The sequence below is a fragment of the Acinonyx jubatus genome, chromosome X (assembly GCF_027475565.1).
Source record: "Acinonyx jubatus isolate Ajub_Pintada_27869175 chromosome X, VMU_Ajub_asm_v1.0, whole genome shotgun sequence".
Taxonomy (NCBI): domain Eukaryota; kingdom Metazoa; phylum Chordata; class Mammalia; order Carnivora; family Felidae; genus Acinonyx; species Acinonyx jubatus.
Genome location: NC_069389.1, coordinates 124,519,315 through 124,544,424, shown reverse-complemented (window position 1 = coordinate 124,544,424; position 25,110 = coordinate 124,519,315). Strand labels below are relative to the sequence as shown.

General features: G+C 38.9%; 1 protein-coding gene and 1 pseudogene across 2 annotated transcripts in view; both read right to left on the bottom strand.

Moving 5' to 3' along the window:
• VAMP7 (vesicle associated membrane protein 7) overlaps positions 1 to 12,031 on the bottom strand; it is a 58,824-nt gene extending 46,793 nt beyond the window's left edge. The window contains exons 1-2 of one of the 2 annotated variants that reach the window (XM_015085459.3): positions 11,873 to 12,031; positions 1,183 to 1,337 (exon numbers count right to left, since the gene is read on the bottom strand). In XM_015085459.3, the coding sequence (XP_014940945.1) occupies positions 1,183 to 1,328 (146 nt within the window). In that variant the 5' untranslated portion in view covers positions 1,329 to 1,337; positions 11,873 to 12,031. The remainder of the gene's footprint in view (positions 1 to 1,182; positions 1,338 to 11,872) is intronic. The other variant, XM_053201914.1, reaches the window with a different exon arrangement.
• Positions 12,032 to 19,362: 7,331 nt separating this feature from the next.
• The window catches only part of LOC106987210 (dnaJ homolog subfamily B member 6-like), a 76,652-nt pseudogene continuing 70,904 nt past the window's right edge, over positions 19,363 to 25,110 (bottom strand).

Sequence of the window (25,110 nt, the reverse complement as noted above, 5' to 3'; positions counted from 1 at the left end):
TATGTAGAGAAAAATAAAACGTAAGCAGAAACTTCTGAACAATAAAACATCGGCCTACTTCTGGACTTAGCCTTTAAAAACACTGGGCAAGTGCAGGGAGTTAACAAGACTAAAGGAGCTGCCTTGGCCACAGCTAATCAAAGACACTAACTGTAAAGGACAGAGCCACCCCACCAGCCTGGAAGCACTCATCTCTGGGATACCTCATTTAAGTAACACCATAATTTGGGGTATCTCTCTTACAGTGATTTAGAGTAGGTCCTAAATTATACAAGGAGGTAGCTCTGGAAAGCAATAAGAACCTCCTTCTGAGATAAGAACTAAGGAAATCAGGATGAGTTAAATAACAAAAGTTTTTTTAAGTACTGATGAGGAAGGTGGAGGCACTTTTTATCTGATTACTAAGACTTCTCATCTGTGCCCTCCCCAACCCATTCTCCAACTGCCCACCAGACTCTAAAGCAAAACCTGACCATGTCACACCCAGCTGAAAACCTTCAACACCTTCCCATGGCCCACAGAGTAAAGTCCCGTCTCTTAACATGGCCTATGAGGCCCTATATGACTTCTCTTCTATCTCTTAGCTTTGTTTTCACCAGGCTGGGTACCAGTCACAGAATACCACCTGCAGTTCCCTACACATGCCCTATGATCTCATGACTCCATATTTCTCTACCAGCTGTTCGTTCTATCTAGAATGTGATCTCCCTACCTGCTGCCTCCCACCATCTACTTCAATTATCTATGGATTTGACTTTCTCTTCCATTAAACTCTAACCTCTATGAGGGCAAATATTGTGTGATTTCTTGTTGTATCCCCAGCACCAAGCCCAGTGCCTGGCAATAGTCAGTCAAGTGCTCAGTAAATATTTACTGAAAGAATGAACAAAGGAATATCATCTCTCTTATCTGTTCCATGTTGCACATATCCTAGAGTTCTATAGCAAAGTCATTTTTACAAGTAACATTGCCATATCTTTCTTTAAAATAGTAATATAACTTCAATAAAATAATTTAAATTTATAATGAATAGAAGCAAACCATTTTCTAAGTTGGTAAAGGTTATTGTTCTGTCAGCTTATTTAAACTATCCACCAAGAACCTCGTTTTCCAGTTTTCTACTATGCTGATTATAATACAATTTACTTCTTTCACCCTCTACCCATGCAGAGCAGAACTCACTTGCCATGTGAGTACGTTAGTTTGTTATTTTCAGAAGGTATCTTAGCCAGAATCTGTTCTGTCACCTCCAGGAAGTTTCCTCCACACCAAGCATGTTTGGCAAGGATAGTTGTTCCCCTGGCAACAACTGCAAAAAGAATGGCCATGGCTTCAATCTATCAAAAGGAAAAAAGACACACAAAACTTAGAATATTTCTTTGACATTATCTTTCAAAAGAAAACTATCATATACCAACACCTACCCAAGACCAGTATTTTTTCAATACTCATTTATTTTTTTTAATTGAAGTATAGTTGACACACAATGTTACATTAGTTCCAGGTATACAGCATAGTGATTTGACAATTCTATAAGTTATGCTATGCTCACCACAGTGTAGTTACCATCTTTCACCATGCAAAACTATTACAACATATTGACTATAATCCCTATGGTATACCTTCTATTCCTATGACATCGATTCCATGACTGGAAGCCTGTATCTTCCACTCCCCTTCACCTCTTTTTGCCCACCCCTCTCCCCTCTGGCAACCATGTTTGTCCTCTGCTTTTATACATCCGATTCTGCTTTTGGGGGTTTTTTAATGCATGTTTTTTTACATTCCACATGTAGGTGAAATCATACATTTGTCTTTCTGACTTATTTCACTTAGCATAATACTCTCTAGGTCCATCTATGTTGTTGCAAATGGCAATGGCTCATTCTTTTTTATGCCTGAGTAATAATATTCCTGTGTGTGTGTGTGTGTGTATGTGTGTATGTGTGTACATCAGATCTTTATCCATTCATTTACCAATGGATATTTGGGTTACTTCTGTATGTTTATTATTGTAAATAATGCTGCAATAAACATAGGGGAACATACACCCATTGAAATTAATGTTTTTGATTTCTTTGGGTAAATATCTAGTAAAATTACTGAATCATATGGCATTTCTATTTTTGATTTTTTGAGGAACCTCCATACTATTTTCCATTGTGGTTGCATCAATTTACATTCCCACCAGCAGTGCACAAGGGTTCCCTTCTTTCCACATCCTAGCCAATACTTATTTCTGGTCTTTTTGATAGCGGCCATTCTGACAAGAATGAGATAATATCTCATTGTGGTTTTGATTTGCATTTCCCTGATGTTAGTGATGTTGAGCTTCCTTTCATGTGTCTGTTGGCCATCTGTATGTCTTCTTTGAAAAAATGTCTATTCAAATCCTTTGCCCACTTTTTAATTGGATTATTTGGGGTTTATGGTGTTGAGTTATGTAAGTCCTTTGTATATTTTAGATATTAATCGCTCATGAACCTATCATTTGCAAGTATCTTCTCCTATTCAGTAGGGTGCCTTTTAGTTTTGTCAGTAGTTTCCTTTGCCGTGCAGAAGGTTTTTATTTTGACGTAGTCCCAATAATTTATTTTTTATTTTTTCCCTTGCCTCAGGATACATATCTAGAAAAAAATGTTGCTAAAGCTGATGTCAAGAAAATTACTGCCTATTTTTCTTCTAGGAGTTTTACAATTTCATGTTTCACATTTAGGTATTTAATCCATTTTGAGTTTATGTATGGTGTAAGACAGTGGTCCAGTTTTCCCAGCATCGTTTGTTGAAGAGACTGTCTTTTCCCTATTGTTTATTTTTACCTCTTTTGTTGAAGTTTAATTAACCACATAATTGTGGGTTTATTTCTGGGCTCTCTATTCTGTTCCAATGATCCATGTGTCTATTTTTGTGCCAATACCATATTGTTTTGATCACTACAGCTTTGTAATATATCTAGAAATCGGGGATTGTGATACTTCCAGCTTTGTTCTTATTTCTCAGATTGCTTTGGCTATTCAGGGTCTTTTGTGGTTCCACACAAATTTTAGGACTATTTGTTCCAGTTCTGTGAAAAATGCTATTTTGATATGGATTGCACTGAATCTGAAAATTGCTTTGGGTAGTATGGACATTTTAACAATATTAATTCTTCCAATCCATGAGCACAGGGTACCTTTCCATTTGTTTGTGTACCTGGAAACAGTATTGACCAAGGTCAATAACACTAACACTAATGTAAGACACTTAAAAACAGGCTTAACAAAAAGGTCACAGTCTTGTACAAACTTACGACCCTAAACCATGTTGATATGCATAGACATATAGAGATACACCAAATATGTACATGGGTGTGTATACAACGTAATGTATGTCACACACACACATTGATAGGGTGCATTTACAAATTATACAACACAATCAGATATCACCACTTGAAAAGCAATTACCATAAGCAAAGGGACATAAATAGAGGTGTTTCATCCTTTTTTTAACTGAGGCACAATTAACAGCGTTATATTAGTTTCAGGTGTACAATATAATAATTCAACAATTCTGTGCATTACTCAGTGCTCATCACCATAAGTGTACTCTTAATCCTCTTTATCTATTTCACTCAACCCCCACCCCCCCACCACCCTCTGACAATCACTAGTTTGTTCTCTGTATTTAACAGTCTGGTTTTTTGTGTGTCTCCTTTTTTCTTTGTTCTGTTTCTTAAATTCCACATATGCAGTGATCCCATCCTGAAAATTTATCCTAAGAAAATAGTTCAACAGAAGTTTGACTCTAGATTCACAAAGAATACATAATAACAATAAAAATAGCTCATATTTATTAAGTGTTTACTGTGTGCCAGAGACCATTTTAAACACTTTACAATTATTAACTCACTCAATCCTTTCATCAATTAAATTATACACTATTATGATACTTATACTAAACTGAGCAAACTGAAGTATAGATGACTTACACAGTTTTCCCAAAATTACAGAGCTAGTAAGTGGTAACAGCTGGAATTTAAACCCAGGTGGTATGGTTCTAGAACCCACACTCTTATCCCAAACTATGTAGTGCCTCTACTTTAAAGGCATCATCCATAATAGAAACAAACTGGAAACAACCCAAACCTTCTATAAGAGGAATGGCTCTATAAATTATGGTAAGGTCTTTCATAAACAAAACATTTCTAAAACAATATACAGCATGAGTTTAGGTCTATTTTTCTCATATAATGAATTTGTACTATTTTTTCCATGTAACTCCCTCATTTCTCTTATCTATAGAATAAATTTATAAAAAGAGATGACAAAGTACTTTTCTATTCTAACTCTTCAACTTAATGTTTTTTGTTAACATGTTCAGTTTCATCCAACAGGCCAGTGGTTCTTAAAATGTAGGTTAATGAGTTATCCTGGGCAGAAGAATGACAGTCACTATTAAAAATTCAAATTCTTGGCATCATCACCTGAAATTCTGATTCAGTAGGCTTGAGGTGACACCATGGAAATACGTATTTAAGACAAGCCTGTCTGGATGCAGGTGATTCACACAACCATATTTTGTGAAATACAGCAACAGACCATAAAAATGCTTGAGGTCAGGGAATCCTGAGACTCCTTCCTGGAATCTCACACTAAAAGACAGCATACAGAGAAGAAGCACTCATCTGTCACTTGAGCTAAACACCTCCAGGGTCTCTTCTTCACTCTACTCTCTAAATAAGGGTATTCCCCCGGGTTGTGTCCTTCGCCATCATCCTCTTTCTGGATTTCTCTTTACACATATGTATCAAGTTACAATTTCCAAATCACTTTCTTGTATATTATATCCCTTGATCCTAAAAGCCTCAACTGACCCTATAACATGCCTCAGGTACTGCTTCACTTCTTAAAATCACAATCTACACACTATCTCTGCTTCTCTAGTTCTTACCTCTTCAACTTACTATAATCTGGGTTTTGCCCTAAAGAGTCCACAAAACCATGCTTGCTAAGATCATCAACAGCCTCTATGCTACAAAATTCAGTGGACACTTCTCTATTATCACTTACTTGACCTCTTAGGAATAGTCAACATTGCTGACTAACCCTCCTTCTTGAAACACTCCTACATGTCTGGATGCTCCTTGTTTTCTTTTTGAGCCCTCCTCTTCTAGCTAACTTCTAAATGTTGACTTTCCATGGGTATTAGTTCTACGCTCTCATCCCAAGAAGTGCTCATCTACACCTGTTATTTTAAACATGATTTATTTGCTGAAGACATTGCATATAGAAAAAAAAAAAAACACAAAGGCACAACCAAAGTTAAGGGAAAACCAAAGACAAAATTCACGGCACAACAAATAGTTGAGAGAAAAGGAGATGAACAGAGACCCACAAAGAAGAGTGAGGAGGACCAACTGAGAAAGTCAGAGGAAAGCCAGAAGAGTGTGGTGGCCTGAAAGCCAAAGGGAAAGCAAGCTTCAAGAAGGAACAAGTGTCAGCTACTACCTGTGTTCACTGATGCATAGTAGGGAGACTGTAAAAGAGCCACTAAAATTCAATAAAGAAGCAAGTCATTAGTCAAAGAGATATGTAGTAGAATGGAACAAAACCACAAAGAGAAACAGAGACAAGAAATTATATGGTCCATGAGACAGATGAAAAAGTAGCAGCTTCAGTCCCTTAGCAGCTTCAAGAAGTAAATTCAATTTGGCAACAATACAAAAAAAGTCTACTGTCTTAGTGGACCAGAAGTTCATTATGAACTGACATCAGGTAATTGCTTAAAATGCTTACATAATCCTAAATTATATTAAGAAACAGTGTCTTGATCTTTTAAAGTACTATTACCATTATACTCTGTGCTGGTTAGAATACATGTGGAATACTGAACTCAACTCTGAGTATGGTATTTCAAGATTGGACGGAAGGGCAACAGTATGGTTAAGGAACCTGGACATGCTATCATTTGAAGAATGGCTAGAGAAACTAGGAACATTTAACATTAAAAAAAGAAGACTTAGAACGTGACAGCAGCCTTGAAGTTTACATGAAGTACAGTCACCTAGAACAGGGAGTGCATTATTTGGAATATAATTAGGAACAAATGTCTGTTAAACATCAGGTACACAGCCACAGAAATTTTTACTTTCTTCTCATGTGTCAATAATAGGAATTTCTTACTCTCTTCTAGACTGTTAAAAACCTCACCTATTATCAAGTCTCATCTTTCCCCACTGTAACTCTCTTGCAATAGAATCTTTAATGTCTTTTTCAGCTTTTTTTTTCATTTTTTAGAGACAGTGAGCATGCATGTGGGGGTGGGGGGGGCAGAGGGAGAGAGAGAATCTTAAGCAGGCTCTAGGCCCAGCACAGAGCCTGACGTGGGGCTCAGTCTCATGACTGAGATCATGACCTGAGCCAAAATCAAGAGTCAAACACTTAACTGAGTGAGCCACCCAGGAGCCCCAATCTTTTTAAGTTTTTAATTCCAGTTTAGTTAAAGCATAGTGTAAAATTAGTTTCAGGTGTACAATTCAGTGATTCAACACTTACATAGAACACCCAGTGCTCACAAGTGCATTCCTTAATCCCCATCACCTGAACCAGTAATGTCTTTTTTTTTTTTTTTTTAACATTTATTTATTTTTGAGAGAGAGAGAGAGAGAGAGAGACAGAGTGTGAGCAGGGGACTGGTAGAGAGACAGGGAGACACAGAATCTGAAGTAGGCTCCAGGCTGTGAGCGGTCAGCACAGAGCCCAACACGGGGCTCTAACTAAAGAACTGTGAGACCATGACCTGAGCCGAAGTTGGACGCTTAACGGACTGAGCCACCCAGGCACCCCTGAACCTGTAATGTCTTCATGAGTATTGGGATAATAGAAACAGCTGTAAAAGAATACTGCATTTAAAGTGAGAAAACCTGGCTCTGCTAATTATTAGCAGTATGTGAATGTCTAATAAATCCTAACATGCTATATAAATATAATATTCAAGAAAAAAAGAATGAAAAAGATAAGCCAGAGAGAAAAGAGAAGGGGAAAAAAACCCAATGATGAAATATAAAGGAAAGCCCTGTCTCAACACAGTTCTCTTTCTCATTCCTTTCTGGGTCCCAGAGCCGTTATCCCAATTCTACTTCCTTCCTGCTAAGAGTCCTGTATGAGTTTCCTGTGGCTTCCTTGACAAAGTATCAAAAGCTGCAAAGGCTTAAAACAAGAGAAATTTACTGTCTCCTACTTCTGGAGGCCAGAAGCCCAAAATCAAGATGTTGGCAGGGCCAGGCTCCCTCTGAAATGTGTAGGGGAGAATCCTATCTCTTCCTAGCTTCTCGCAGTTTGCTGGCAATCCTTCGCATTCCTTGCCTTTTAATGCAGCACTTCAATCTCTGCCTCCATAGTCATATGGCATTCTCCATGTGTACCCATGTCTTCACACAGCAGTCTCTGTGTCTTTTCTTATTAGGACACCTATTCCAGTAAGTCCTCATTTTAACTTACATCTTAATTATCTCTGCAAAGACCATCATTTCCAAATAAAGTCACATTCATAGGTACCAGTGGTCAAGATTCAACATGTCATTTTTGAGGACACAAAACATCTTAGAAACTCACTGTTCCCCCCAATCATTCCTACTCTCTCTTCTACATGTATTCACATCATCCCAACTTGCCTCCCACTTCTCTCCGAAACCGTTATCCTCTTTCCTTACTCACAGTATAGGCCTGTCTTTAGGGTGATGGGCCATAAAGGCAACCTCCAACAGCCTGGAGTTAGAAAGACCTGTTTCTACTGCCTAGAAGATTCCAAGGAAAGGTCATTTTTGTTTCAGTTGCTGGGATTCCAAAAAAAGATATGCTATGGAGGAATCCAACTGAGAATTCTAGATGTAGTTTTTTATAGAGGAATTATTAAATTGTGGTGAATGTCTTTAAGTCCATTAAATTAAAGATTAAGTAAGATGTTACCAGCTGGCATAACAACTGAAATGTCCTGAATAGCATTATTTATAAAGAAAAAGGCATCAAGTTTCAAATAATCTTAAAAAGGAATTTTTGGAATATATCCATTAGTAAGTAATGGATTACCTGTATTAAAAGCAAAGTGCTTCCCATACCCCATCCAGAAAAAAAAATAAAAATAAAAAAATAAAAACAAATTGCTAACAAAATAGCACAGCAACAATACAAACACTGCTCCTCAGTGGAGGCATCTTCAAGTAGAGGTTGAAGACTGTTTTAGAGAACTGAGCAAAGAAAAAGGCCAAGTCAATTTTTCTCACATTCAAGTCTATGTGTTCTGACAAATTTTTTAACGTTGATTTATTTTTGAGAAAGAGAGAGAGACAGAAGGAGGGGCAGAGAGGGAGACAGAGGATCTGAAGCTGGCTCTGCGCTGACAGCAGAGCCCAATGTGGAGCTCAAACTCACCAACTGTGGGATAATAACCTAAGTCAAAAAGTCAGATGCTTAACCAACTGAACGACCCAGGCACTCCTAATTTTTTAATTCTATATTTTTATTTTGATAACATCAAAAAATTTATGTAAATATTCTGGATCTACACATACACCTTATAAACGAGCAATGGCACACAATTCCATGCTGCATTTGCCTAATGCCTAAGTGCCAAGTGCCTAAGTGCCTAAGTGCCAAGAAATTCTCTAAAATGACAGTGCCTAATTTCGAATGTCTTGGAAGCATGTGTCTGGCTGCTCTTAGGCTAGCAAATCCTAAAATCATAATGACAATAATGACTCAAGAACTCCTGTATTCTTGTTGTGTTTTTTAATCAGTTACAAAGACATAATTTATCTTTTGCAGTAGCAATTTACAATTGAAATCTATCTGCATAATAAAAACCTTTTATTTGAAGAATTAAGACTTGACATGCTGAAGATGACAGAGTAGCAGAATAACATTAACAATTATCTCAGGCTAAGGAGAAAATAATACTTAAAGATATGTCTGAACCAAGCAGAAACCAAATGATACTATAATGTGTTTTATGAATAAAGGATGTGCAACTGTTCAAACAAAAAAGAAGTGGAAGAATTAACTTCTGACATAGCCCATGGTTATAGTCAGTGTAAAATCAAAAGAACACATTCTGTATCATTATTTATATTATTGCAAGGGGATGTGTTATGTTAATCCCTGCAACAGTTCATTAGTAGAATGTTCCACAGGAAATACATAATGGCACTTAGATTTTTTCCACCTTTTTATACTATTAAATTGGCCCAATAAATTAAATGGGAGAGGGGCATGGAAAGTGCTCAGGAAATGATGGGAACTCATTCTAGGGGGGAGCTATGGAACAAGAGAAGCTATAGGAGTGAGATCAAATTAGGGAAGGTAAACTAGCCTGATGAGATGGAATGGTCCACATTTGGTGGTTGGGAAGGACTAGGGATAAGTCTAATGACCTTATATAAAGAAGGCCTTGTATAAGTTAAGTAATTAATGGATTGGATCAAATAGTTTTTCTATTTCAGTTCAACACATATGTCCTAAGGGTTTACTATATGGCAACCAATGTAGTAGACACTGGTGGCATGAAGGCCATTAAGAAAGGACCTCTATACTCAAGGGAGCCATAGTATAATTGGAAAGAAAGACATAAACAAATAAATGAAATAAAGTATAACCAGTGAATAATCTAAAAATGCACACAATTGTTCAGATTTCTTAAAGTTTTGTGATTATTTCACCTGGGTGAAGAAAAAAAAAAAAAACAGGTGTCAGCCTATGTATTAGGAATTTCCTCAGCATAAAGAAGATGTGGTATATATACACAATGGAATATTACTCAGCCATCAAAAATAATTAACCAATGTGGATGGATCTGGAGGGTATTATGCTAAGCAAAATAAGTCAGAGAAAGACCAATAGCATACGACTTCACCCATATGTGGAATTTAAGAATTTAAGAAACAAACAGATGAACATATGGGGGGGGGGAGGAAAAAGAGGGAAACAAACCATAAGAGTCTCAAAGACAGGAGAACAAACTGAGGGTTGATGGAGGGAGGTGGGAGGGCTCGATGGGTGACGGGTATTAGGAGGTCGCTTGTTATGATGAGTACTGGATGTTGTACTTAAGTGATGAATCACTGGATTCTACTCCTGAAACCAAAAATGCACTGTATGTTGGGGGACCTGAGTGGTTCAGTTGGTTAAGTGTCCGACTTCGACTCAGGTCATGGTCTCATGGTTCATGAGCCCAAGCCCTGTGTCTGGTTCTGTGCTGACAGCTTGGAGCCCGGAGCCTGCTTCGGATTCCTTGTCTCCCTCTCTCTGCCCCTCCCCTGCTCTCTCTCTCTCTCTCAAAAATAAATAAACATTAATTTTTTAAAAAAAAATAATGCACTGTATGTTAACTAGAAATAAAAATTTGAAAAGGAAAAAATATATGTAACTCAGATTTTTACAAAAGTATTTCATTAACATACTGTTAAAATTATTTCTCTTTGGAAGAAAGGTCAAAGTCTATTTTATCATTACTGGCTTTCCAGTGCCCAGCACAGTGCCTGGCATATAATTTTCCCACAAATATTTGTTAAATTAATGAATACTGAGCATGTTTTGGTTTAAACAGATAACTTTATATTCAGTAGGACCTGGTAAGAAGGATATTTTGACTACTAAATTATCTCCTTAAGTAAGATAAAGCAGTTGAGCTGCCTTAATCTAATCTAATCCCCAACTCTTCTGTCCTGGTCTTAGGAGGAAATAAGCCAATGGCAGATAAACTACCAATTCTGATGTAATAACCTTAGAGGAGACAGAAGAATGATGAACAAATATTGATATGGCAGAGGAAAATGTGTTTATGAAAAGCCTGGAGTCTGGTCACAGACGTGGTGTATTCTTGGCGTTACAAATATTCTTTCAGGGTGATGTTCTGAACCCAACCCAATCCCTCTGACTTTCTCAGGATAGAAGCCTACCCTGCTAAGTCAACAACCTGTTCTATTTTATATTAACTACCACCACCACCACATCACATCATCTGGATTATTCCTGTTCCCCCCCCCCCCACACACACACAAACATGTGAACTAATGAGAGTAGCAATCTCGTATGTCTTGTTTCTAGCTATATCCTTTGAACTTGGAAGAGTATCTAGAACATATTAGCTGTTCAATCAATATTTGTTAGACATATGAATGGGTCTGGTCTCAGCCACAGCTATTCACAGGAAAACATGTCTCTGGGATCAAGTGTGGGGCAATGGAGGTACAGGTAGTTGAGAGCAATTAATAAGACAGAAAGAAAAGGACTTGACAACTGGTCGTTTGGGGCGGGGGTTATGGGAGAGGGAGATATAAAGCATTTACCGAAGTGTCCATTACATGGCCAGAGTTTGTTAAATATTGGCCAATTATAACAACATACAGGTCTGATGCTGTGGAAATAGATCTGGGTAGAGATACAGAGTACCTATCCGAACTGAGGCAGAAGAGGAATGTCAACAATGGGTGGTGAAGAAACGGCACGCGGAAGGATAGAAACCCACGAAGGAGTTCAGAAGTAGGAGATGAAGCAGAAAAGTGACGTCATCAAAACAAGGGCGTAGAGACGAGTCGTCAAAAGACTCAAGAGAGGTCTTTTAGAATACGAACTGAGGGAAAGTTAACATTTTCCTCCTCCTGTAACAACTTAAGTGACGCATTCTGACACTCTTTAAATTGAGGCCTTTTCAGAGGCAGAAAACGCACTTCGCCAAAACTGAACCTACCCGACAATTCGAACCGTCGACATCAGAGAAGCCCAAGTCACCCTTGCACTGCTTCCTCAATCCACCCCAGCACCTTCCAGTCCACACCTCTACCCTCCCTCCGCCGTCGTCTCCCCGCCTCCTGCCGAGCGTGCCCCGTTCCATTTACCTGTCCGGGCACCCCCTGAGAGCGCGTGGGCTCAGGACAGAGGGGCGCAAGTCAGAGCCGGACCGCCGATTGCCAGCTCCCAGAGGAGGCTGGGACCCGACGCCGCCGGCTTCCGCGTAAAGCGCCCCGCCCGCGCGCGGCCTCCTGGGAATGTGAGCGCTCCTCCAATGGGAGTGGGCTGGGGGGGCGGGGTCTGCTGCATTCCCATCCCCAACACTTCCCAGCAGCCGCACTGCATTCTGGGAATGGTAGTTCCAATTGGCTTATATCCCGGTCTGTTGCACAGTTAGTAGGTAACTTGTCATAAACAACATCAAGCGCTGATTCTCCGGCAAAAGAAAAGAACGCACAAAAGGAAAGGGCCACAAGGAGTCCACCAGTATTGAGTCTGCGAGATAAACGAAGAGCGAAGCTTACCCCGCCATCTCCCTGCTTAGTGTCAGCAGTTAACGTCTCCTGTTACTTCACAAATAAAATAGAATTAGTCTCACAGGAACTCTCTACTTTCTCCACGAAATTTTGTGACCTCCTTAGACCCTCAACAATTTTTTCTCCCATGCTTTTGTAGTAGTAATAATAATAACTCCTCTCCTTTGATCTAAGCTCCCCCGTCCTCTTTTCATTCGTATTCCAGTCTTGCCAACTCAGAGTCTAACTCCACTGATGAGCCCTTCTGTCTCGTGACTCTTCAACGGCTCACTGTTTATTCCCTCTTTATTATCAGCATTTAAAGACTGGCAGAATTTCTCTCCTCTAAAACATTACAAAGTCGCCTTTCTCAATCCCACACCCCCCAAACCTGTCACCACACACAGACTTAACCTGTGGTCTTTTTCCCACCTCTCTTTTCTAGTCAAAATTCTCAACTGTGTTGCTAAAACAATTGTCACTTTTCAACAATTCCCATACTTCAAACTTGCAGGATTTTACATTGCTTATTTCCTCCTTCTTTAAATCCTCTGTCTTAGAATGGACTTCTTTAACAAAATATAATAAACTGGATGGCTTAAACAACAGAAATTTATTTCTCAGTTCTGGAGACTGAGAAGTTTCATATCGGAATGCCAGTCACTTGGGTTCTGGCGAGAACCTGCTTGCTACTTGCAGACTGCTGCCTTCTTGCTGTATCCTCACATGATGGAGAGACATCAGCTCTCTGACACATCTCTTACAAGGGCACCAATCTCATTCATGAGGGCTCCACCCTGCTGGCCTAATTACCTAGAAAGGCACCACCTCCAACTAGCATCACATTGAGGAACAGGGCTCCAACATATAAAAAGGGGGATCACAAACATCCACTTAATAGCACCCTCTATTCTTTTATCTCTGAGATGGTGCACATTCCCGGTTCCCCTCCCAGTTCTGTGGCAGCTCATCATTTTCCTTTGAAATGTTCATGTTCTATAGTGCTCCATCCTACACTCTTTCCTCATTCTTCACAAGTTTCTTGGGTGATCTTACCATTCCCATTGGTTTGGTTGTCATCCGTATGTTGATGATTCCTACATACAGGGAGCCCAGAAAAGACTCCTGTAACCCAGACTGAAATGCCTGATGACATATGGGCATCTCTTCCAGGTCCTTAAAACTTAACATAGTCCTCAGTTGACCTAAGACATTTCTACTCTCCCCTCTCCCATAACCTACCTGTTCCTCCTTCTCCTCTAATCCCATGTCAGTGAACAGCACAACCATGCAATCAGTTGCCACACCAGAAAGCTGGCTATCATTTTGAGTGACTTCACTCCCTCAAAGTTCACATCCATACAATCATCAAGCCATACTAATTCTGTCTCCTAAATACCTCACTTCTCAAGCTTCAGTTTTCTCATCTTTAAAATAAGGATAATAATAGCACCTGTCTTCATGGTTTGTTGCAATGATTAATGAACAAGAGTGTGAGGCAGAGAGTAAGCACTCAAGGACAATAAGTATTTATCAAACAAGCATGGTGTTTGTCATTGGTTCTCCTTCATTTGGTCTTACGTAATGGTAAGTAGCATTTACTTTTATTTAGTTTATATTCAGGGAGATAAATAAAAGGAAAAAAATGAGAAATGGTGAGATATTTTGTGCAGGTTACCTCTATTCCATTCTTCTGTATTTTTCCAAGCATGACAAAAGTATAGTACTGGTCACAAGGCACTATACATGTGGTTCCAATCTAATACGTGCAGGGTATGCCATTCCTTAGTTATTGTTATCAGCTCTGAGTGGGTTATAGACAAATTGAAGTACATTCGGAGAATCATGACTAAAATTATCAGAGCACTAGAAATCAGAAATAATGTCTCTGTACCTATAGTATCTCCTTCACCATCTCCCCACCTGCCCCTTCTTGTCACTTGAGATTGCTCTATCTAAAACAAAATCTGATCGCTTTGAAATCCTACTTGAAACCTTCATTGGCTCCTCATTTTGTAGAGGATAAAGTCTAAGATTGTCAACAGAGAATTCAAGGCCCTCTGTGATCTGGCCTCTTTCTACCCCTCCTTCTTCATATTCTGCTTCTCTCACCTACACACTCTGTGTTAAAGTCTGCTCCTCTATGGTGGCATTCACTCATTCATCCAACCATCCATTCCTTCCATTAATATGCACTAAGTGCCCACTATGAGACAAGCCTGTTATGTATTCTGGAGATATAGCGGTGAACAAGACAGACAATGTCCTTGCCTACGTGGAATTAATACTTCGATACCATGCTCTTTCATGCCTCAGCACCTTTGCACATGCTGCCTCTCCTATCTAAATCTTATTTATTCTTCAAGACCTATCTCAAATACCATGTCTTCATTTTATCTTTTTAATGTTTATCTTTTAGAGAGAGAGAGTATGAGCGGGGAAGGGGCAGAGAGAGAGGGAGACACAGAATCCGAAGCAGGCTCCAGGCTCCGAGCTGTCAGCACAGAGCCTGATGTGGGGCTCAAACTCACAGACTATGAGATCATGACCTGAGCCCAAGTCGGACGCTTAACTGACTGAGCCACCCAGGCGCCCCTCGTCTTCATTTTACATCAAAGTATATGTTGCTTCTTTCAGCTTTATCCACCACCTGCAAAGTTATGCTTTTCAGATTAGTATTAATTTTATTCAGTACCTATTCTTTGTGAGAGAGAATAGTTTCTTAGAAAGAGAATGAGTTTTGGAACCAGACAATCCTGAGTTAAGAGCTCTGTGAACTTTAAAGGCTGCCTCATTTAGAGATTTTAGGGCTCTATCAAAGCCTCAATTCTTACTCCATTTTCTCTCACAAAGTAATATTTGTATTCCAAAATTTGTATTTCTAGCACAAGCCTTCATACTGGGAAATCAGGGAAGGTCTCTCTCAGGAGGTAACATTTAAGCTGAAACCTGAATGTCAAGAAAGAATTGGCCACAGCAAGATAAGAGAGAACAGAAATAAAGGCAGAGTGGCTGGGAGGGAGTAGAAGTGAGAGAAGAGTGGTAGGAGAGGAGATCACACCAGCCTTCTTTCTGCTCTTTAAATACGTCGAGCTCCTTCCCACTTTATGATCTTTGCACCAGCTCTCTCTGCTTGGAGTTCTATTACATCTTATTTTCTTATGGCCAGAGGGTCTTGCAAGGCTGTGTAAGCCAGGAGAAGGAATTTGGATTTTATTCTAAGTATGATAGACAATCATTAGAGATGTTCAAGCAGAGCAGTGACGTGATCTGATGTATGGGTTTTAAAAAAACTTATCTAGCTTTATTTAGCATGCCAATATACTACCTTGGTAATAAATTAATGTCTACAGTTTTAAAAATATGTTGGGTAGTTTCCAAGAAAAATGTTCCTGCCTGTGTATACTAACGTGCATACAGAACCATTTAAATAGATGGCTTTATAATTTTATAATTTTCAATTCAGAAATTCTGTTACCATTTCATCAAGTTGCTGAAGAATAGAATTTCTTCTTTATAATCCATTATTTTAGACAGTTTGAGTTTATGGAGTAAAGGTTTCAGTTTCCATTTCAATTCCTGCAGCTGCCAAGCCTGGAATTATAGAACTGATGGCTTAGATAACCTAATCCAGTCTCCTAATTGTACACATGAAAAATCTTCTGGTCTTGACAAAGATTACAAAGCTAAGAAATGATAGAGTCTGGATTACAAACCGGCTTTCATGTACTAGATGCTCCAGAAATATCTGTTGGGCTAAAATAAAATACATATATTATACAGAGCTCTAGTGGTATCTGGGAGACCCTGTTTTTACATTCCACTTAACAAGATTGCATCCTGATGTGTTATTTTGTGGTTCACAAATCGAGTAACTGTTGTGTTGGCATCAAAATCATGCACGATGTTGCAATATATTACTGATCACCAGTGCTGTTTATGCTTCTTTTCTCCTGGATATTTGGTCTTGGGCAAATTTTCTTCTTGTTCTATGTTCAAAACAGACCTACCTCAAGAGTGCCTGTTCGCCTTTGAAATTCACAATCAGCAGAGGGAGCTAACACATTACCAATATCTACAAAATCATTGGCATTTGAGTATGGTACAGTTCATTTTTTCTTTGCAGCTCATTCCAGTCAGTCATCACATATCCTAGTCTATTTCTCCGAGGCATCAGTGGTTCCAACACCAGCTTTGGCAAAGCAGCTCTGAGGTGTCTTTCCCACACAGGAATGAAATTTCTCATGATATCGGGAACGTGCCATTTATTTACATCTGCAGTAGAACAATGCTTCTCATAACATACCAAACACTTTCAACATCCAGTTTTTGATGATTTATTACTTCTCAGTCTAATGGCTATACATAGCCATGGTGCTAGTAGGCAAAAACAAAATAAAACAAAATAAAAAAATGTATAAAGTTGTTTTAATTTAAACCTCCAGTGTCTGTGTGCAACTATCAGTAATAGAATGTTCATTTTCTCTCTAATTGCAGGGAGCCATTTCCCAAAAAAACTGCCGGATGTCAGTGCACTGTTTTAAAGTTTTTATTTGTTTGAGAGAGAAAGAGAATAAGTTGGGGAGGGGAGGACAGAGGATCTGAAGCGAGCTCTGTGCTGACAGCAGAGAGCCCAATGCAGGGCTCAAACCCACGAACACTGTGAGATCATGACCTGAACCGAAGTTGGAAGTTTAACTGCTTAACTGACTGAGCCACCTGGGCGCTCCCGGGCATTTTTGTTAACTTTATGTACACATGGGAAATTTACATATACAAAGGGGTTTTTCCAATTTCCATATAAGTGACTAATTTCTTGCTTCTCCCAGCACTATAACAAAGAAAAGCTGATGACCTTTGTGTGTTTCTTTTTCTCCAGAACAACATTTTTCTGTCAGAGTGTGCCTCTAGTTTGGTTGTAGATTATAGAGGTTCATTAGATGTGACCCATGAATACATCTACTCAGATTTGACCTCTCATTTTCAAGAGAGTCTTAGCAGTTACTTTAGATGCTTCACTTTTTAGGTGAAGTGAGATGACATTGTGATAATGCTGGAAGCATTATTGCCAGTCATAAAGAGGCTACATCAACTCCCATCTGGAGAGCAATTTCATTAGCCTTTTCTAAAAACCACTGAACCTCCATACATAGAAATTCCAAATTTTGTGACCATTTCACTTTTTTACTTTTATCCACAAAATTCTAGTTCTGGAGAAATTGGGAGCTCACTAAATTTTCTCTTTAATGGTATGACTAACACCAAATGGTGTGTAACAGAAACTACACACTGCTTCACAGAACACTAACATTCAAAAAGGGACAAGACCAAGGGCAAGCCTGAGGCTTGGTACAGAACATGGAAGTGCAACACTGGCAAGGCAACTCATTTTCTTAAGTTTTAAAGTTTCTAAAGCAAAGGTGATGTCAAATTACAAGAAGGGCTAATTTGAATTATCTTTATAACCAATTCAAAAATAAGGGATACTAATGCCTTTGAGGTAGATACTGCTGCTATCAGATAGCAAGTGATTAGGTTTAAGGCATAAAAATGATGGAATGGAGGAAAAGAAAACACTGAGTTGAAATCATCCTCCTTTAAAATTCTGATGGAAAATCAAGAACACCTCCAGTTCTGAGTTCTAAGCATAAAATCCAGATGTGTCACATCTTTTGGCTTATTTCTCATATGATGTAAAGAATCTACATTCTAATGGAATAGCAAACCACAAGCCTACTATCCCTAGGGAAGAGGCCTGTAATTTGGCATTTGGTTTTTTACATCTTGGCTCATTCCCAGTTGTTCAGGATTTTGACTCCTCAGGCCTTCATCATGTAACCAATTATTCATTGGTGGAAGGGGCTTGGGATTGTTTCGCCACACATAAAGTGACCTTTGTCATTTTATGATAAGAGAACATTGAGGACATGTAGCTACATATTTCCTATTCTCCAACTCTTCCTTGGTGAGGTTGAAGACGCCCATATAAATTATCCTCACACGTGCAGGGGTAGAAATACATCTGCAAGGCATGATCATATTGGAAGTGCATGTTTTCCACCTTGGAACAGACCAAGTATGTTCTCACCTTTGAGTTTTTGCATCCGCTGCTTACTCAGCATTTAATGCTGAATCTCCAGATATGTGCACATGTCTTTCTTGTAATTCAGTTCCCAGCTTATATGGCTCCTCCTCAGATGGACTCTCCATGACCAGTGATCATTAACATTTTTCTGTTTTATTTTCTTTATAAAATATATGATCAAAATAATTTTTCAATGTTTACTTCTTTACTGTATGTTTGCTCCATTAAATTTTATTTACTTATAGAAAATATAAGTTCCATATAGGAAGAAAGTTTAATGCTCTTGCCCACCATTGTATCTCCTTAAGGTGACACAGAGTGAGTGCTCAATTACAGTTTGTTGAAAGCATGCATACTAACAAGAAGGACTAATAGTCCTAATACTATTTGGTACCAAATAGTATTACTACGGTAAATATATATTACTGCACTCTATCATTATAGTAATGCTGTGAGCTATTATTATGGTCAACCTCATTTTCCAGATAAGGAAATGGAGGCTCTAAGCAGCACAGAAACTGACTGGAGCCAAGGTTTGCCTATGGAGGTCTTGGTTTCCTGACCCTGTGGCTCTTGTGTAAATTTCAGAACCTCTTTTTTTTTTTTTTAACGTTTATTTTTATTTATTTTTGAGACAGAGCATGAATGGGGGAGGGTCAGAGAGAGGGAGACACAGAATCAGAAGCAGGCTCCAGGTTCTGAGCTGCCACCACAGAGCCCGACGCGGGGCTCGAACTCACGGACCGCGAGATCATGATCTGAGCCGAAGCCGGCCGCTCAACCGACTGAGCCACCCAGGCGCCCCCAGAACCTCTTTAAGAGGGAACACAAGGAGTGGGTGGGCAGTCAGTGTTGATTGCCAATATCAGTCCCTGGTGGGTACACAACCTGTTTGCTTCCCTGCCTCTCATTAGTGTTCCTGCCTCCAGGGCTGCAGCACTTAAAAGGGGACTTTTCTGACGACTTTGCTGGGGTGGGGGAAGGGAGCGGGAAGCGCTCATTTCACAGCAGAATGATTGGAAGACAGTAATTCTAGCAAGGGGCGAAGTTTTTTGAAGTACATCGCCCAGGGACCTCGGCAGAAATGCCCAAGGGCCTCAGAGCTTAAAGCGGGGAGGAGGATGCGGTTGAGGGACAGGGAGGGGGAGGCCTGGCGTCGCGTCACTGCTGGCGGCAACGGCTCTGCAAAGGGTGCGCTGGAAGGACAAGACAGAGAGCCTTCACTGTAGTTCTTCTCTTCCCTCCATAGGTGAGAGGATTCAAGGACCGCTCTTCTTAGATAGAGAACGTGGTGCTCGTGACCCGATTTGAGAAAGTGCCGGAAACGGGCTGGACCGGAGACCTTAGAGCAGCAAGGCGGCTTAACAGCCCCGGTTAGCTTTGCTTTTATTCCATCTCTTTTACTGCTCCTGGAAAACACAGGGTTTCATCTCCCTCCCCACCGGGTTCGCATGGAACATTTCTCCGAAAGAACAAGTAGACTGGGGTTAGGAATAAGGGGAAAGCACCGCTGGAATTCACCCCTAGAGCTAATACAGTAAGGCTCAAAGGGGTTGTTCGAAATCACCCTGGAGTTAGAGGCTGCGGAGCTGGGACTAGAACCATAGGTGGCTGCCTCCTGAACCCTTGCTCTCCCCAACATATCTTAAGGATTTTTTTCCTTCCCTCTACAGCCTGCAACTTTTTTTTTTTTTTTCAAATCTGTGCCTGCACTGGTTCCCTGTAAGGATAAAAACAAAAGCTTTAAATAGCTCTCATGTTAAGGTAATGGTTTTCATGTTATGCTTTAGAGTATTTGAAACATGTGAGTGAGTACATATGTAACACAAAATCAAGGGATATATATGTTGTATATTATATATGTTATAGTATATATAATTTGTCCATCTTATTCACCTCTGGAAAATAATTCCATAGAGTTTTAGAAGCTCTAAAAAAGTGGCTAGAATTCATTCACACATCTTGTGGCTCACAGGAACACTCTCAACTCTACATTGAAGGTAATTGGTACATCTTCACGCAGCTGTGCAGACCATGAACTTTGTTGAGAGATGTAAATTCTTTCTGTAATAAGACTAAGTTTCTAAGTATAATGGTAAGTCATATGGAAATTTAAGAAGATTGAGGAGTGCCTGGGGGGCTCAGTTGGTTGAGCATCCCACTCCTGATCTCACCTCAGGTCATAATCTCAGGGTTATGGGATCAAGCCTTCTGTTCGGCTCCGTGCTGAGCTTGGACCTGCTTGAGATTCTCTCTCCCCCCTGCCTCTCTCCCCCACTTGCATGCTCTCTCGCGCGCTCTCTCTCTCTCTCTTTCAAACAATTTTTTTTTAATTTAGGAAGATTGAAGCAACATACACGCCAATGGCTTCTATTTAGTAAGCCTTTATTTTGTTTCTTGTTTTTATTTTTTTAATTTAAATCCAAGTTAGTTCATATAGTGTAATAATTTCAAGGGTAGAATTTAGTAATTCTCACCTACATACAGCACACAGTATTCATCCCAAGTACCCTCCCTAATCCCCATCACCCATTTAGCCCATCCTCCCACCCAGAATCTCTCCAGCAACCCTGTTTGTTCTCTGTATTTAAGAGTCTCTTCTGGTTTGCCTCCCTCTCTCTTTTTATCTTATTTTTGCTTCCCTTACCCCTATGTTCATCTGTTGTGTTTCTTAAATTCCACATGAGTGAAATCATATGATATTTGTCTTTCTCTGACTTATTTTGCTTAGCATAACACCCTCTAGTTCCATCCATGTTGTTGCAAATAACAAGATTTCATTCTTGTTATTGCCGAGTAATATTCCATTGTTTGTGTGTGTGTATGTGTATATATGTATACACATATATAGGTGTATATTGTTTGTGTGTGTATGTGTATACATGTACACACACATATATATATACACCTATATATATATAAGTGTGTATATGTGTGTATGTGTGTATACATATATGCATGCCACATCTTCATCTTCTTTATCCATCCATCAGTCGATGAACGTTTGGGCTCTTTCCATAATTTTGCTATTGTTGATAATATTGCTATAAACATTGGGGTGCACATGCCCCTTCAAATGAGCATTTTTGTACCTTTGGATAAATACCTAGTAGTGCAATTGCTGGGTCATAGGGTAGTTTTATTTTTAATTTTTTGAGTAACCTCCATACTGTTTTCCAGAGTGGCTACACCAGTTTGCATTCCCACCAGCAGTGCAAAAGAGATCCTCTGTCTCCACATCCTCAACGTCTGTTGTTGCCTAAGTTGTTAATGTTAGCCATTCAGACAGGTGTGAGGTTGTATCTCATTGTGGTTTTGATTTGTATTTCCCTGATGATGAGTGATGTGGAGCATTTTTTCTTGTGTCAGTTGGCCATCTGGAAGTCTTCTTTGGAAAAGTGTCTATTCATGTCTTTTGCCCATTTCTTCACTGGATTATTTGTTTTTTGGGTGTTGAGTTTGATAAGTTCTATATAGATTTTGGAGACTAACCCTTTATTTCATATGTCATTTGCAAATATCTTCTCCCAACTAAAGGCTGGTTGCCTTTTAGTTTTGCTGATTGTTTCCTTCACTGTACACAAAGTTTTTATCTTGATGCGGTCCCAGTAGTTCATTTTTGCTTTTGTTTCCCTTGCCTCCAGAGACATGTCAAATAAGAAGTTGCTGCAGCCAAGATCAAAGAGATTATTTCCTGTTTTCTCCTCTAGGATTTTGATGGCTTCCTGTCTTGCATTTAGGTCTTTCTTCCATTTTGAGTTTATTTTTGTGTATGATGTAAGAAAGTGGTCCAGTTTCATTCTTCATGTCGCTCTCAAGCTTTCCCAACACCTTTTGCAATAGAGACTTTTTTCCATTGGATATTCTTTCTTGCTTTGTCAAAGATCTGTGGATCCATTTCTGGGTTCTCTATTCTATTCCATTCATCTATGAGTCTGTTTTCATGCGAGTATCATACTGTCTTGGTCATTATAGCTTTGTAATACAGCTTGAAGTCTGGAATTGTGATGGTTCCAGCTTTGGTTTTCTTTTTCTTTTTCTTTTTTTAAATTTTTTAACATTTATTTATTTATTTTCAAGAGAGAGATAGAGACAGAGCACAAGCAGGGGAGGGGCAGAGCGAGAGGGAGACATAGAATTTTAATCAGGCTCCAGGCTGTGAGTTGTCAGCACAGAGCCCGACATGGGGCTTGAACCCATGAACCATGAGATCATGACCTGAGCCGAAGTTGAATGCTCAACCAACTGAGCCACTCAGGTGCCCCTGGTTCTCTTTTTCAACATTACTTTGGCTATTCAGGGTTTTTTCTGGTTCCATACAAATTTTACAATTCTTTGTTCTAGCTCTGTGAAGAATGCTGGTGTTACTTTGATAGGGATTGCATTGAATATGTAGATCGCTTTGGGTAGTATCAACATTTTAACAATATTTGTCCTTCCTATCCAGGAGCATGGAATGTTTTCTCATTTCTTTGTATCTTCTTAAATTCCTTTCATAAGCTTTCTATAGTTTTCAGTGTATAGATCTTTTGCCTCTTTGGTTAGGTTTATTCCTAGGTGTTTTATGGTTTTTGGTGCAATTGTAAATGGGATCAATTCCTTGATTTTTCTTTCTACTATTTCATTATTGGTGTATAGAAATGCAACTGATTTCTGTACATGGATTTTATATCCTTTGCTGAATCCATGTATCGGTTCTAGCAGTTTTTTGGTGGACGTTTGGATTTTGCATGTAGAATATCATGTTGTCTGTGAAGAGTGAAATTCTGACTTCCTCCTTGCCGATTTGATGCCTTTTATTTCTTTGTGTTGTCTGATTGCTGAGGCTAGGACTTCCACTACTATGTTGAACAACAGTGGTGAGAGTGGACATCCCTGTCATGTTCCTGACCTTAGGGGGAAAGCGCTCAGTTTTTCCCCATTGAGGATGATATTAGCTATGTGCCTGTCATATATGGCTTTTATAATGTTAACGTTGCTCCTTCTATCCCGACTTTCTTTAGGGTTTTTATTAAGAAAGGATGCTTTTTTCTGCATCTATTGAGAAGATCGTGTGGTTCTTTCTTTTAATAATGTGATGTATCATGTTGATTTGCAAATATTGAACCAGCCCTGTAGCCCAGGAGTGAATCCCACTTGATTTTGGTGAATAATTCTTTTAATGTGTTGTTGGATCTGCTTGGCTAGTATCCTGTTGAGAATTTTTGCATCCATGTTTACCAGGGAAATTGGTCTGTAGTTCTCCTTTTTAGTAGGGTTTTAGTCTGATTTTGGAATCAAGGTAATGCTGGCCTCATAGAATTAGTTTGGACATTTTCCTTCCATTTTTTTTTTTTTTGGAATACCTTCAAAAGAACAGGCATTAATTCTTGTTTAAATGTCTGGTAGAATTCCCCTGGAAAGCCATCTGGTCCTGGACTCTTGTTTGTTGGGAGATTTTTGATTACTGATTCACTTTCTTTACTGGTTGTGGGTATGTTCAAATTTTGAATCCTACTGAAGACCATGAACTGGGAGACTACAAACAAGGGTAAAACCATGTGTTCACAATCTAGGTGAAGGCGTAAAATAGACAAATACATATGCATGGTACAATAATGATTGGTATGGGAGATATTTTATGAACAAATTAGGCACAAGAAGGAAAGGAAACACATTAACATTTTATTTGTTGAACATAATTTTTTGAGTTCTTGCTATGTCCAAAATACTAATGGCACAGAAAACAGTTTCTGCCCTCTTGGGGATTACATTTTTTTGAGTTCCTACTGAGTGTCAGGCAATGTTTCTTACATTGTTTATTTTTAAATATACATGGTTTCAGTTAATATTCCAATAAATCTGGGTGGTATAATTTTGAAGTCTATCTCTTCAAATTTCAGCAATAACTAGAATTTTTAAAATAATCCATAGACATCTCCTTATGTAGATATATAAAAGGACATGGTGACAAATGATGAGAAATTTTAGGTTTAAAGAGGTTAAGTACTTTGTTAAAAGTTAATAGCAAAGCTGAAATTCAAATCCAATGTCTATTTTGATTCCAATGTCCCCTGTATACCTTTATACAATGCAGCTTCCTGTGGGGCCAAGCCCAAACTGACTTCACAATCAAACCGCATTTTAAGAGATGAGTGGGACAAAAGTGCAATAGAGAAAAAGATTATTGCTTATGTAATAAATCCCACAGAAGGAACCTATTTTTCAGTCATTAAGGTAGCATGATTCAGTTGTCCAGACATAATGAGAGAGTTATTCATACAATTTTAGCCTGTCAAATTAGAAAGACCTACATTTAGGACGATTTTTTTTGAAGTTAACACCATGACTTTTATTTTTACCTCCTGCAATTAAATAGAGCACTTCAGTTCAACAAAGTTTTACTGAGGCATCATGTACCAAGAAGTATGCTAAATACTAGAAATACATGTTCTCAAGGAATTCAAATACTATACGTAATTGATTCATTAAAATACATGCAAGTGTAAGAGTCATCGTGTCCTGGATTTTGTAACAGTTCTGGTTTTAATACAATTCATATGACTTCACCTTTGTGACTTTCATCTGTAAAATTATGAGGTTATATTAGCTGATCTTTAAGAAAAATTTTTATGATCTTGCGGTATTGAAATCTATCAAAAAGTTTGCTTTTATAAAAAAATTTCTTTAATTTTTTAAAATTTATTTTTGAGATTGCGAGAGAGAGAGAGAGAGAGAGAGAGAGAGAGAGAGAGAGCATGAGCAG